The following is an 11414-nucleotide window of genomic DNA, read 5'->3' as shown; positions in this document are numbered from 1 at the left end:
CGCTCTGTCCCGCTCATGCTTTGAAAGTGTGGAATGGCCATTCCCCCGAAACGAGTCGGCAGCCTGAGCATCACAAAATCCTCCGTGGTGAATGCATCTCGACCAGTTGCAGCCGGCAAGAACTCAGTTTCGATTACCTTGTCCAACGCTTATACTGCGTCCTCCGGAATGGGAACCGTACGAAAGAGGTAGACCCAACGACCCCGCAGGCCATGAGTCAAAGCTGCATAAGCCGCGTGAGGCTCTGTGCTGGCAAACTTTGCTAATGTGCGTAGCTCCTCGCACCAATCATCAACCCTCTCCCCCACTTGGCTGGCAACATCATCGGTTATACCACCGACCACCCCTGTAATTATTGGAACAGTCACTACTCCATGAGTCATGATCACGATCTCGAGTACTGAACTGTTGTCCATTGTTGTAAGTCATCCTGTCCACCAAGGTAGGGCTTGAGAATCCTGAAACGTGTAGTTTGTAATTGTTAGCTTCACCTTCAACACGGAATGTTGACCACTTGGCATAATGCTTCTCTGCAGTTGTTGCGAACACCATATCCATGCGCAGTTCATAAGTACTACCTGCTTGTGACGTCAGATAGTGTAGTGTACCTATACCCAGCCAGATCTCTCCAGAAGCTGATCCGAATCCTCGTCTGTATGCATTCCAGTCACGGTAAAAGTCCACTGATCCATCCTGTCTTCTCTGAAACACAGTCCAGCCACCTCCGTCAGTCTCTCGATCACAGTAATCAGCGAATCTTGTTATCGGTGTTCTGCCATTGAATACATCTGACGGACCAGAGTCGGTTCTCTGGCAGAGAAATGATACTGCAGAATTAGGAATCAGAATAGTAATATAGTCATTAAAGGAGAATTGTGCCAACGAAGTCCACAATGATTTACTGCAGACGCAACCTAGCCATGAGAAGAGAGGAAAGAAGCAGTAGCACAACACAACAATGGGAAGAGTAGGGGCTCCAAGAAGAAATCTATGCTAGTGAGACAAGCCAACAATAAACGCCGATCTGTGGTCTCGGCGTTACCGCTAGCTTGCGCAGCATGAGAGTTCGTATTTTGTATTCTTTTATTTTACTTCGCAAAGTCAAACGGGATCGTTGCCCAATAATATGACAGCGCAGGGTAGGGGGGGGGGGGCATTACATAATAATTCTCTGTCGTAATCAAATGTGTCGGTACTCAGTTGGGAGGGATAAAAGAGCAGAAGAATGGCAGAAGGCTAAAGAGTTGACGTGGAGTATAGATTTACGTGCCTATCACCAAAGCTACAAGTGACTGATCATAGCAAAACTTCCAACTTCTTGTTGAATTACCCAGTAGTGAAAATGTAAAATTGCGGTTGCAATATCTGAAGGTAGGCAGGCATAGTGGGATGGTCTAAGACCATGATCGAAAAACAGAGGGTACCAGGTTCAAGTCCTGCTTGGAAGCGGAAGGCGTCCAGCCAAGTCTAACGCGAACCGTGAATATTTTTCTCTAAGCCCGATTTTGGTCGAGTGAGCACAAACGGTAGGGTACTTAGATTCCTGGGCGCAAAGGTAATACAAATGAGCCTCGTTTCCGCCCTAAGCAGCTTTACTCTCCATAATTATACAGCAGCTATCAACCTCGCTCTCCATATTCCACTCACTACTTATTTGAAGTTGTATTATCACAGTATCGCAGATTCTACATTCTGCAATACCGACACGTCATGAATACGTCTTGAGAATAATTTAACATATCAACAACATTTGGCTTGACTTAAAGTCCGGATCATTGAAGGGGAACAGAACACGGGATATCTCACGACGTTCGGAGAACATTGCCAATAACCTCCTCTACAATTGAAAATTCTCGAAAATGAACCTGGTACAACTTCGCTGCATTGCGCCTGCTAGTTAATCACTCATGACATGATTAGGGCTCATTCGGCGAAATTCAAACGTTGTCTTCCCACTCAACTCGATAACGTTTGGGCTCTAATGCCTCTTGGAAAGGTGTTATCTCTCGCCTACCTCTAATCATGCCTCGTCTTGGCATGGAAAATTCACGGAATGAAAGTATGTCGGTCAAGTTGATAGTTACAGTGCTCTAGCCTCAACCCCCCCCCCCCCCCCCCACCGCTAGCTTTCCGAAGCACCTACCTATCTACCTACGTACCGCCGCCCCACGAGCAGGCGAAGAAAAGGCAGTATTTCGCCCAGGTAGACCTTGTCGAGATAGGATATTTCGCACTATTACAGTATTAGTGTTTCCACACTGTGACAGGCATGCGTGGCGGCGAGGCATCCCTCTCTAGGACGAACATGGTAGCTATCATATTGGAGAAGAATTATGATTTGCAGTATTCTGCTGTCATCGTCAGTTACGAGGTATTTTGTCACTGCGTCTGCTTATTTGGTCAATCACATGATGAGAGTCTAATAGAGGGTCATGGGAATCATACAGGCGCAGCGGTAGGGCCTTTGTAAAAAGCTGTATAAATGTTTGCCATATCAATTTCAATATTCCATTCAATATTAATAAATAATTGCATTTTACCTTCTTGATTTTCCTGAACTTCATTCAGCCTTTCATTCTGTGGTAAATCCCAGCAAGAACAATCAACAATGTAACTTTAAACATTTGTAAAGATGAGGCCATAATTAGATTTCTGACGATCACCAATTTGATTTGCTTTTCAAAATGCACAAAACTATAATTATGACTGTTTGGGAGTTCCCCCGTTTCGTCTCACTGGAATCAGTAGTACCAGAGGCTGAAGGAAATGATGTCTGCGATCGGGAGGATAACAACTCAGTTGTAGAACATTGCTGTCATGCCGAAGGCCTACAATAATTTTAAATACACATCCCAAGTTACATGTATATACCAGCCACTGCTCTCTGTTAGAATTGCAAACGAATGCAATCCTTGCATCGGCAGCTATCCTGCATAAGGAGGTGGGTTGACAGTTGAGTTCCTTCGGGCATGGTTTCCTCTAATCCTCTTGTACTTTCAATGACGGACTGAACCCGAATGGACACCCAAGGATACTTTATACTTGGTCCGACTTATTAAAATGTGCGCTTCGCTTCAAACCTCAAGCCTTTGTCCAAAGGAGCACCTGTACTAAAAAATCGACCAAGAGACGATAGATAGATTACTACTGTGTCGTTTCTTGGCCTGACCTTGTAGTTTTCATCTCTGCTGGCGTCTCAGGGTGCTTCTTCAAGTGCGTCAGCCTGCAAAACGTCGACATGTTTTCATCTCCAAGCTACACTGCGCTTCCTTGATTTTTTCACTCCATAGGCACGATTTAGACGATCGACTTCGCCTCCTCCTCGTGCAGTACGACTGCCACAAAGGTGGCTGTAGGTGTTTTCGCCTGACGCTCCCACGACACTTTCAAATGAGGCGAACAAGTAAACCACCACGCATAAAAAAATGACTTCTCATCAGCTTCTCATCATCATGTGCCGCGCGCGTAGAACTACTGAGTCTGATCTGTGTCGACATGACTGTCGACACAGTCAGCTGCATCAGACCATGCGTGCTCTTCCCTGCCTGTTTCACGAATCCACTGGCCCCGGAGACTGGCGATCTTGTGACGCATCGCGATCGCGGCTCCGAGGAGTCGGTGGGGACTCCGCACCATTCACGTATTCACCCTTTCTGCGCTTCAGTTTTCCAGCCAGGTTGTCGCCTGAAAGTCGACCGCAAGGGCGGTTGTTTATAACTTCTCGACAATCTCTTCTGTACTCTTGATTCGTCGGCCGCCACATCTTGAACGAATGCGAGAGAGATCAGCACAAACTGGACGGAGCGATGCAGGTGCTTTCTGCACGAGTTTCTGGATGACGCGTTTGCTGTTACTTGATTCTTCCAAGGAAACAGCGACTGCACTCGGCGATTTCAATCCGCCAGGAAGCACTCGAGAACGATCACCCAGGAGTTTCTGGTACTCCGTGACAATTCCCCATCGCAGTGGGGTGTTGATTTCAGCACCAGGCCTTCTCTGTGTTGCGCGAGAAGCAACAGGAGTCCTCGGACGACAAAATTTGCACGCAAAATACTCGAGTCGACTAAGATCCTGAGACGCTGCCTCCTTTGGGGTTGGAGCCATTTCTTCTTCAACATCACAAATCGACAACTGAAGGATAGTGTTAGGTAGCTGGAAAGTTTGTTCCGTCCTGAGATTATTTGAATTTGTTTGGCTGACGTTCGAAGCGAAACGCACATTTTAATATGTCGGACCAAGTAATTCTTAATGATGTTAGGTGAAATGCTAGTAAAGAAAAAATGACCAAGAAACTACAAGTTACGCAATAATGTCCACTAACACCACCAGTTACTAAACGATCAGCTCATGGGATAACATTGCGCGACACTAACCGACGGTACTGACGTTCTACAACAAACTTGCTAACAGCTCTAGCACATCTTGGAAGCGCACTCCAACAGCCTTCCAACTCGGAAGGTTCTAAATCATAGAAATAACATGTGGAGGGGAAGGTGAGCGCAACCAAGACAAGCACGAGCTGAAAGTATCAGCTGCGAAGGACGTTGGCGGATGTTCATGCATGTCGATGACGATACTGGCAAGACATAGTCGAAGTACAGTGCTGTTTTCATGAGGCATTTGGTTTTACATGATTCTTGTTCGCATAGCTTCCCTTTTTAATTCTATTGATCTTCGCGTCTTTGAGCTACACCAGTTGTATGGAATGTTCCTTGCGTCCTTGAACCGGGGTTTGACCGTATTGTCCAGTGGTCTTGCCAGTATCGTCATCGACATGCATGACCATCCGCCAACGTCCTTCACAGCTGAGACTTTCAGCTTGTGCTTGTCTTGGTTGCGCTCACCTTCCCCGCCTCATGTTATTTCTATAACTTAGAACCTTCCAACTTGGGAGGCTGTTGGAGTGCGCATCCAAGATGTGCTTGAGCTGTTAGCCAGTTAGTTGTAGAACGTCAGTACCGTCGGTCAATGTCGTGCAATGTTATCTCATGAGCTGATTGTTTGGTAACTGGTGGTGTTAGTGGACATTATAGCGTAACTTGTAGTTTCTTGGTCCTTTATTTCTTTACTATCAATTCACGTAACATCATTAAGAATTATCATCATAACAATGATGCACGTTCCACCTTTTGTGGCTGAATGCTTGCACGGTCGGTGCCAATCTCCAGGCTTCGGACGAATGCTGATGAATATTCATCAATATTACAGGAAAACACGTCTGTATGTCATTGTTTGGATTGTATACTGGCAGATTACATGCACTCATAAAGCCTTCACTAACTTGTAGGGGAAGTGAGCCTAACTTACACAAACTCTGGTTCAGTCATTGCAAAGTTACTTATAGCTGGGTAAACACATGTTCTACTAGTACAATTGACGCAATCCACTATATCATGAACTCACCAGGGCGGTAACTTGAGATGACATCTGATTCATAGTGGAGTTTACATTGGTAAGAATCTTCGTACCCAGTTGTTGAAGATATGAATCAATACGATTGATATCATCTCGTCTTCCTGCACGTAGTTCATGTTTCAGTTGTGAAACATCGTCACTGATTTGATTTAATGTGTTGGATTGCTGTTTAAACTTAGCTACATCCAACCACTCTGGAGAGCAAACAACACAAAATTCACGGTTTGTATAAGACTCGATCGGGTTTACATTTGCATCTTCAGGAGCACTGTTTATCCTCAATCATCGCCACGCATGATCGAATTGCTAATAGTTTTCCAAATCGCTTTCATTACCTTTTTTTATCAGTGTATTTTGGTGACTAAGCCAAGCGATTACTGCTTCCAAAATCATTAAAGATTCATTCTACGTTTTACAATTATTAGCAACGATCATTCAACGGTGACCGAAAGCATTTCCAGTACTCTCCAGAAGTCATCTTTTTACTAGGTAATACCTTTCTTACATATGTAATGATACATGTGTGTACAGCGTGGTCATTAGTTTCTCGTGCAAGACAGTTTCTACTACAAATACATAGTACAGAACTGAAAAATTGTATATTTGAAAGACAAGCTGCTTGGAAATCGGTTGTTTGCAAGTGGAACAAAACTGACAGGAAGGTGTGAAGCGGCAAGAGGTAAAATGATTAGCTTGGACATCATTGCCATACACAGCTTCTCACGTGTATCACCCAGGCAACTCACAGCACACTAGAAGGTGGATGGTAAGAAGATATGAAGGAGATGTGTCTTATTGGTTAGGTCACAACTCATTTCCAACGTCCCCTCCCCCCCCCCCCCCCCCGAAACGCCCTATTAGATTATCAGAGAGTTGGAAGCATCAGCCGACACTGATTTTGTAAACCGCTTGAATTTGTTCGTTGTAATGATCCATCTGCCAACGACGTAAGACGTTAGTAGCATTTACTGATGCTTCCTTGTGCACCAAGGATACATGGTGGAATGTCTTTGGAAGATAAAACGTCATTGTGTTTGATTATGATGCGAGCCAAGATAAGGATAAGTGATCGGTATTAGAGAGGTTTCGACCCGCGTGATTTGTTCTCTTACGTGAACGTCAATTTTTTGCGTCGACGCGAGCTCAGAAAGAGCTTTCAATTCACGTTGCTTGTGAAGCACGTCGTGTCGCTGACGACAGGAGCGAAAACTGGGAGCGAAAACTTCAAAAGCGAAAAAAGTGATTTTTGGTGAGGCCGAAGTCGCACAAATATTATTTATAGCTAGTTTAGGCAAAATCGACAAATCGAGTCAATAATCCCAACCTGATAGCAAGGCTAAATTTGCAAAAACTCGCGTTCACGTCGAACGTGAGGTGACCTCAGCTCACGTCATGAACGGGAGTTTCGACGCCAAAATTTGCCACACCGACGTGAAATTTCACGGTGTAGTGCAGAACAACGTGAAGCGAAACCTCTCTATTGTGAACATCATCCCTTCCTAATGATTTCTTGAACACACTACAAACAACCTTCCACTTGATCAGATCAGCATCAACGTGCTCTCTTTTACACACTTACTTTCTTCACAACGTGTTCCAATGTACAGTGGTGGACAGTGACAATGAAACGATGATTCTCTCTGTCGACATGTTGCACCGTTCTGACATGGATTACCAGAGCAGGATGGCGGTACTGTGAGGTAGGGATGGCAAACAAAAGAAGAACAGGATGAAAGAATTCATTCAGAAAGTGATGAAGGAAGCAGCATTTTGAAGTGATAGTTTCGCATATCACAACACATAAATAAAATAACACTTGATCTCCCATCTATCGCGTGCAACCGTACAAGTAAAAGTAGGAAATGCAATGTGTTTGCTTATCTTAGAACAGAGTGAACGAAAATATACCACAATTATACACATGCTTCCATCCCAACAATGGTCTCTGATTACCGCGGGGAAAAATCATGATTGGTTTTGTGCCCCAACAGAAGTAGTTTAATAATAACTACCTGTCACAAGATCTTCACAAGATCCTCAACAAGAAATCGGTGAAGGTGAGCTACAGTTGCTTACAGTTGCATCATGCGTGGACACAACAACAAGCTACTCAGCCCACAACAGGAAGACGTGCCATGCAACTGCCGAGCTAAGCCTGACTGCCCTATGAGAGGAAAGTGCCAGACACAGCTGCTGGTGTACACAGTACACAGCCGAAGTGAAAAGCAGTAATGTTAACCCAGGACGTGTGTACTTCGGAGCAACAGAGCTAACGTTCAAGACCCGGTACGGAAACCAAAAGTACACATTCAACCACAAGCAGAGAAGGAAGAGCACCGATCTATCCAAGTAAGTCTGGAAATTGAAGGAGAGACAGGAAGACTAATCGACCCAGTGGAGTGTTTTGGAACGAGCATGAGCTTACAGCAACATCAGCAAGAGGTACCAACTCTGCCTCTCGGAGAAGTTCCAGATGATAACCGCGGGTAGAGCAGCATGTGTCAAGAAGAGAAGTGAGCTCATCTCGAAGTGTAGACATTCCAACGAATTCTCGCGCGGAAACCACGCTGGGTTCACATGATGAGATATGCAGTGTTTTGACACACACACAAACACACACACACACATGCATGTACACACACACATTCTCTGTCTCTCCCTCTCTCATGCACCCACATGTACACCCTCACTATTTCACACTCACACCAAACCAAATATTGCGCCATTATCCACACTAGTATCTACTATGTCACACATTCTACCCAAGCCTTTGGCGTCACACAACTCCCACTGAAACCTACTTAATTTCTGCGCCGGTTCTACATGTATCTCCCATCTTGGTTATAGCAATATACCTCTTATTATGTTTTATCGTCTGATGAGTGTTTATCAACACGAAACACGGAGTTACGAGTAAGATTTTTGGCCTCTGTTGTTTTGCCATGGATGCAGCTAATGGGGTCGTTCTCGGTACTTGTGCCAGTGGTTGTGAGACTTATCCACTCACCCCCACCGTTAGGCGCTGCATCTGCCGCTAGGGTTTACCGGGTGTTAGCGGCCGTCGTGAGTTCCCTTCGGGAACGGACACGAAAATTAACTTTTTTTTCTTTTCTTTTTTGTTCTGCCTCATTTAATTACCTGTTTGACAAAACTTTCCGGTATGACCATCATCACATTTGCAAACGTATGAGCCTTTTCCTTGTAAAGAACGTGTGAAGATGCACTTTCCCGCATCGCCACACTGGGGACTTTGTCGACATTGCTCAAGCTGACCACCTGCACAAACCAATAATCACGTGACAAAATGTGGCCAGAACAAGTTAGGAAGAGAATTCTAATACGACAGCAGAACACAAGAGCTTTGTTTCTGCTGAATGATCCAAAAGAAGGCAATGCAACAGGCGTCAAAGGATATTGAACTGGTGACGTGCACATCCAATAACTGCACAGAGTGTGTCTGGTCCTCACTGCAAATAGTGCTATTTTCCCTCTGCTAAAACGTAACGTACATAGAAGAAACAACAGACTGCTGCGGATTTCGAATGTTCTTCTGAGTTTCGTGCATGAGGTGATCTGTTGGTGAATGAAATTGGCGTAACTGCTGCCGTGATAGGACTCCATACACACGAACATCGAGTTGAAAACTTCGTAAAAACATGACATCGTATGGTTGTATAATTATAATCCTCTCGATTCTCTGGATAGAAAGCAGAATGGAATGAGATGATCAATACTAGACTTACTCAGACACTGTACCAGCAAATCAGCATTCTGCTGTCCACCTAAGAACGCAGATAGTGATGCTGTGTCAGCATTTGCAGAGTTGAGCTGATCAATGGGGTTATGTAGACCACTTAGCACAGTCTCTGTATCCTGGATGCTGAGACGAAGAGCGGTAGATGGTAGTAGATGAAGAACGCGTGCCATACACGACTCAGTATCACCTTACGGGCAAACAAAATAAAGAAAAATTGAATCATTGCAAAGCAACAAGTACATTTGTACGTGGAAGAGAATGAATATTTCATTCTGTTACCTTCACGCACTAGGCCATCACCAGACAACTGTGAACAGTAGTGAGATAAATCTGTATGCTGTTCTTGTTGAATCCTCGCAAAGCAAATGAATGGAGTATTTGCATTCAGCTGCAAACGTGATAGTTCATTTCATTCATTCTCATTGAAGGCGACAGTCGTATCGAAGGTAAAGAAAGAGCGTAGTAGAACTGAGATACTGAAGAGTGTCAGCTTTCTGACCAGATGACTTGTAATGTTCAAGTCGGTGCAGTAGTATAGAGCCTATTAGAGGAATCACACTGGCAATGCCCCTACCTGTTTCATTTGCAGCGCTGGAGTGGTTACCTGCAGAAACACTCCTTGCAGACACACTACTGACGGAGGCCGCCAGCCACAATGCTATCCACATAGAGAACGGCGTAGTGGACGAGAGTCTCATTGTGCCTTCGATCAGGGCTGAGTCGCTCACCGAATTGTTCGGATTATTTCTAAATGTCGCGAATCAGCTCCACAAATCGGTACATGTGAGGCGCTCCGACTTCAGAAATAATTATTGTTTACAATGACGACAGTATCCCTACTGGTGCTCTAAGAAATAACGACCTTTGTACAATTGCTAGCAGTAAAAATCATGAATATGATCGTCGACGCTCGCTTTCCCCAGTCATCTGCATAATGGAACTAACGCAACGTTAGGTTCTAGGTTCAAGCAGAAGAGATTCGGTCAATCTGTTAGTTGACACAAACTCAGTACGGGTGCATTGATCGCATCTAGAAGAGTGAAACGTGTCCAGAACCTGGCACGATCTTGCACACAAACTAACACTACACTTTCCCGTCCTCTCTTGTGTATTCTGCAACTGGATGCTTGGACAGCTGGGCTCCACAGATCTGCAGTCGATCATCTTACCTGTCATGATGGAGTACAGAGCATCTGTTCGACATGTCATTGATTTACAGGCTCCGGGCTTTCACCCTGCTGCTTGCCAACAAAATTAATGATATTATTATTATTATTATTATTATGCTCTATTCGCGTTAGCATCAGTGAGCTTATAAAGCTCACATATAGCCTTCGCTTAAGCCGCAAGAAGGAGCAAGTGAGCGCGAGGAAGCGCAATGCACACAGAGCGTCAAAACAAAACAAAAAACAAAAAAACAGAAAAAAAAGAGACAAGCTGCAAGAAGGAGCAAGTGAATGCGAGGAAGCACAGTGCACATCAAGCATCACAATCACAAAAAAGACAAGATGGAAACGCAAAGTTATGTCCATTGTTGCATTAGCGGCTACATACAACCTTCACCAGGTCCTGCCACTGAGGGCGATCCTGGGCGAGCTGCTGCAGCCTGTTGCAGTCATCTCCATTATCTATATATAAAGGTATAAATTATGTCCATTGTTTCATTAGCAGCTACATACAGCCTTCACCAGTTCCCGCCACTGTTGACGGTCTTGGGCAAGCTGCTGCAGCATGTTCAAGTCATCGCCAGTCTCTAGGGCGGTATTATTTTTCAGCTTTTTGAGATCATTATTGAGCGTTCGCGGGAGCGTTGTTCTTGGGCGTCCCCTAAAGCTGGGGCCGTTACCCCCTAAGAAGTAAGCTCCCATGGCACGTCTGGCTGGGGCTGCCTCTTCCAAACGCAGCACATGACCAAACAGCCTCCATCTAGCATCTCTGATGATTTGGCTCACGGGACGAGATTCTGTGCGTTTATACAGGGAAGTGTTCTTTATTATGAGCGGGTATTTAATGCCTATCACTGTTCGCAGCAAATTAATGATAACAGAATCATTGTGTGTGCTGGGAGCGCTGTCATCGTTTCTTTGGCGCCAAGGTGCCTCAGTAATGATAATGATGTAATTTCAGAAGCAAGAATTTCTGTCCGCTAGATACTGTAACAGACAATAGACAATTAGTCTTACTGGATATACTGATCTACCGTTGTTGGAGACTGCTGGACACAGTGTAAGATACTTATTGT

General features: G+C 44.8%; 1 protein-coding gene across 1 annotated transcript; it reads right to left on the bottom strand.

The window, feature by feature from the left end:
* Positions 1 to 321: 321 nt before the first annotated feature.
* On the bottom strand, positions 322 to 9973 carry LOC135830309 (angiopoietin-related protein 7-like). Its single transcript, XM_065342574.1, has 7 exons — positions 9747 to 9973; positions 9159 to 9359; positions 8554 to 8691; positions 6995 to 7108; positions 5404 to 5609; positions 2541 to 2577; positions 322 to 827 (listed from the first exon to the last, which is right to left on the bottom strand). Exons 1-7 carry the CDS (start codon positions 9868 to 9870, stop codon positions 322 to 324), a joined length of 1326 nt encoding a protein of 441 aa, XP_065198646.1. The 5' UTR covers positions 9871 to 9973.
* Between the last annotated feature and the right edge of the window lie 1441 nt (positions 9974 to 11414).

Source organism: Sycon ciliatum (assembly GCF_964019385.1).
Source record: "Sycon ciliatum chromosome 5 unlocalized genomic scaffold, ocSycCili1.1 SUPER_5_unloc_1, whole genome shotgun sequence".
In the NCBI taxonomy this organism is placed as follows: Eukaryota; Metazoa; Porifera; class Calcarea; order Leucosolenida; family Sycettidae; genus Sycon; species Sycon ciliatum.
This window is presented reverse-complemented; position numbering and strand designations above follow the sequence as displayed.

What these genes read in the sequence shown, in the direction of transcription:
- LOC135830309 (XM_065342574.1), bottom strand. Translation starts at nt 9,870, where the DNA reads ATGAGACTCTCGTCCACTACGCCGTTCTCTATGTGGATAGCATTGTGG. An exon ending in CATCTCAAGTTACCGCCCTG is followed by an intron (nt 2,578 to 5,403) that starts GTGAGTTCATGA and finishes GATTTACCACAG; the next exon opens with AATGAAAGGCTGAATGAAGT. An exon ending in AGTTCAGGAAAATCAAGAAG is followed by an intron (nt 828 to 2,540) that starts GTAAAATGCAAT and finishes CTAATTCTGCAG; the next exon opens with TATCATTTCTCTGCCAGAGA.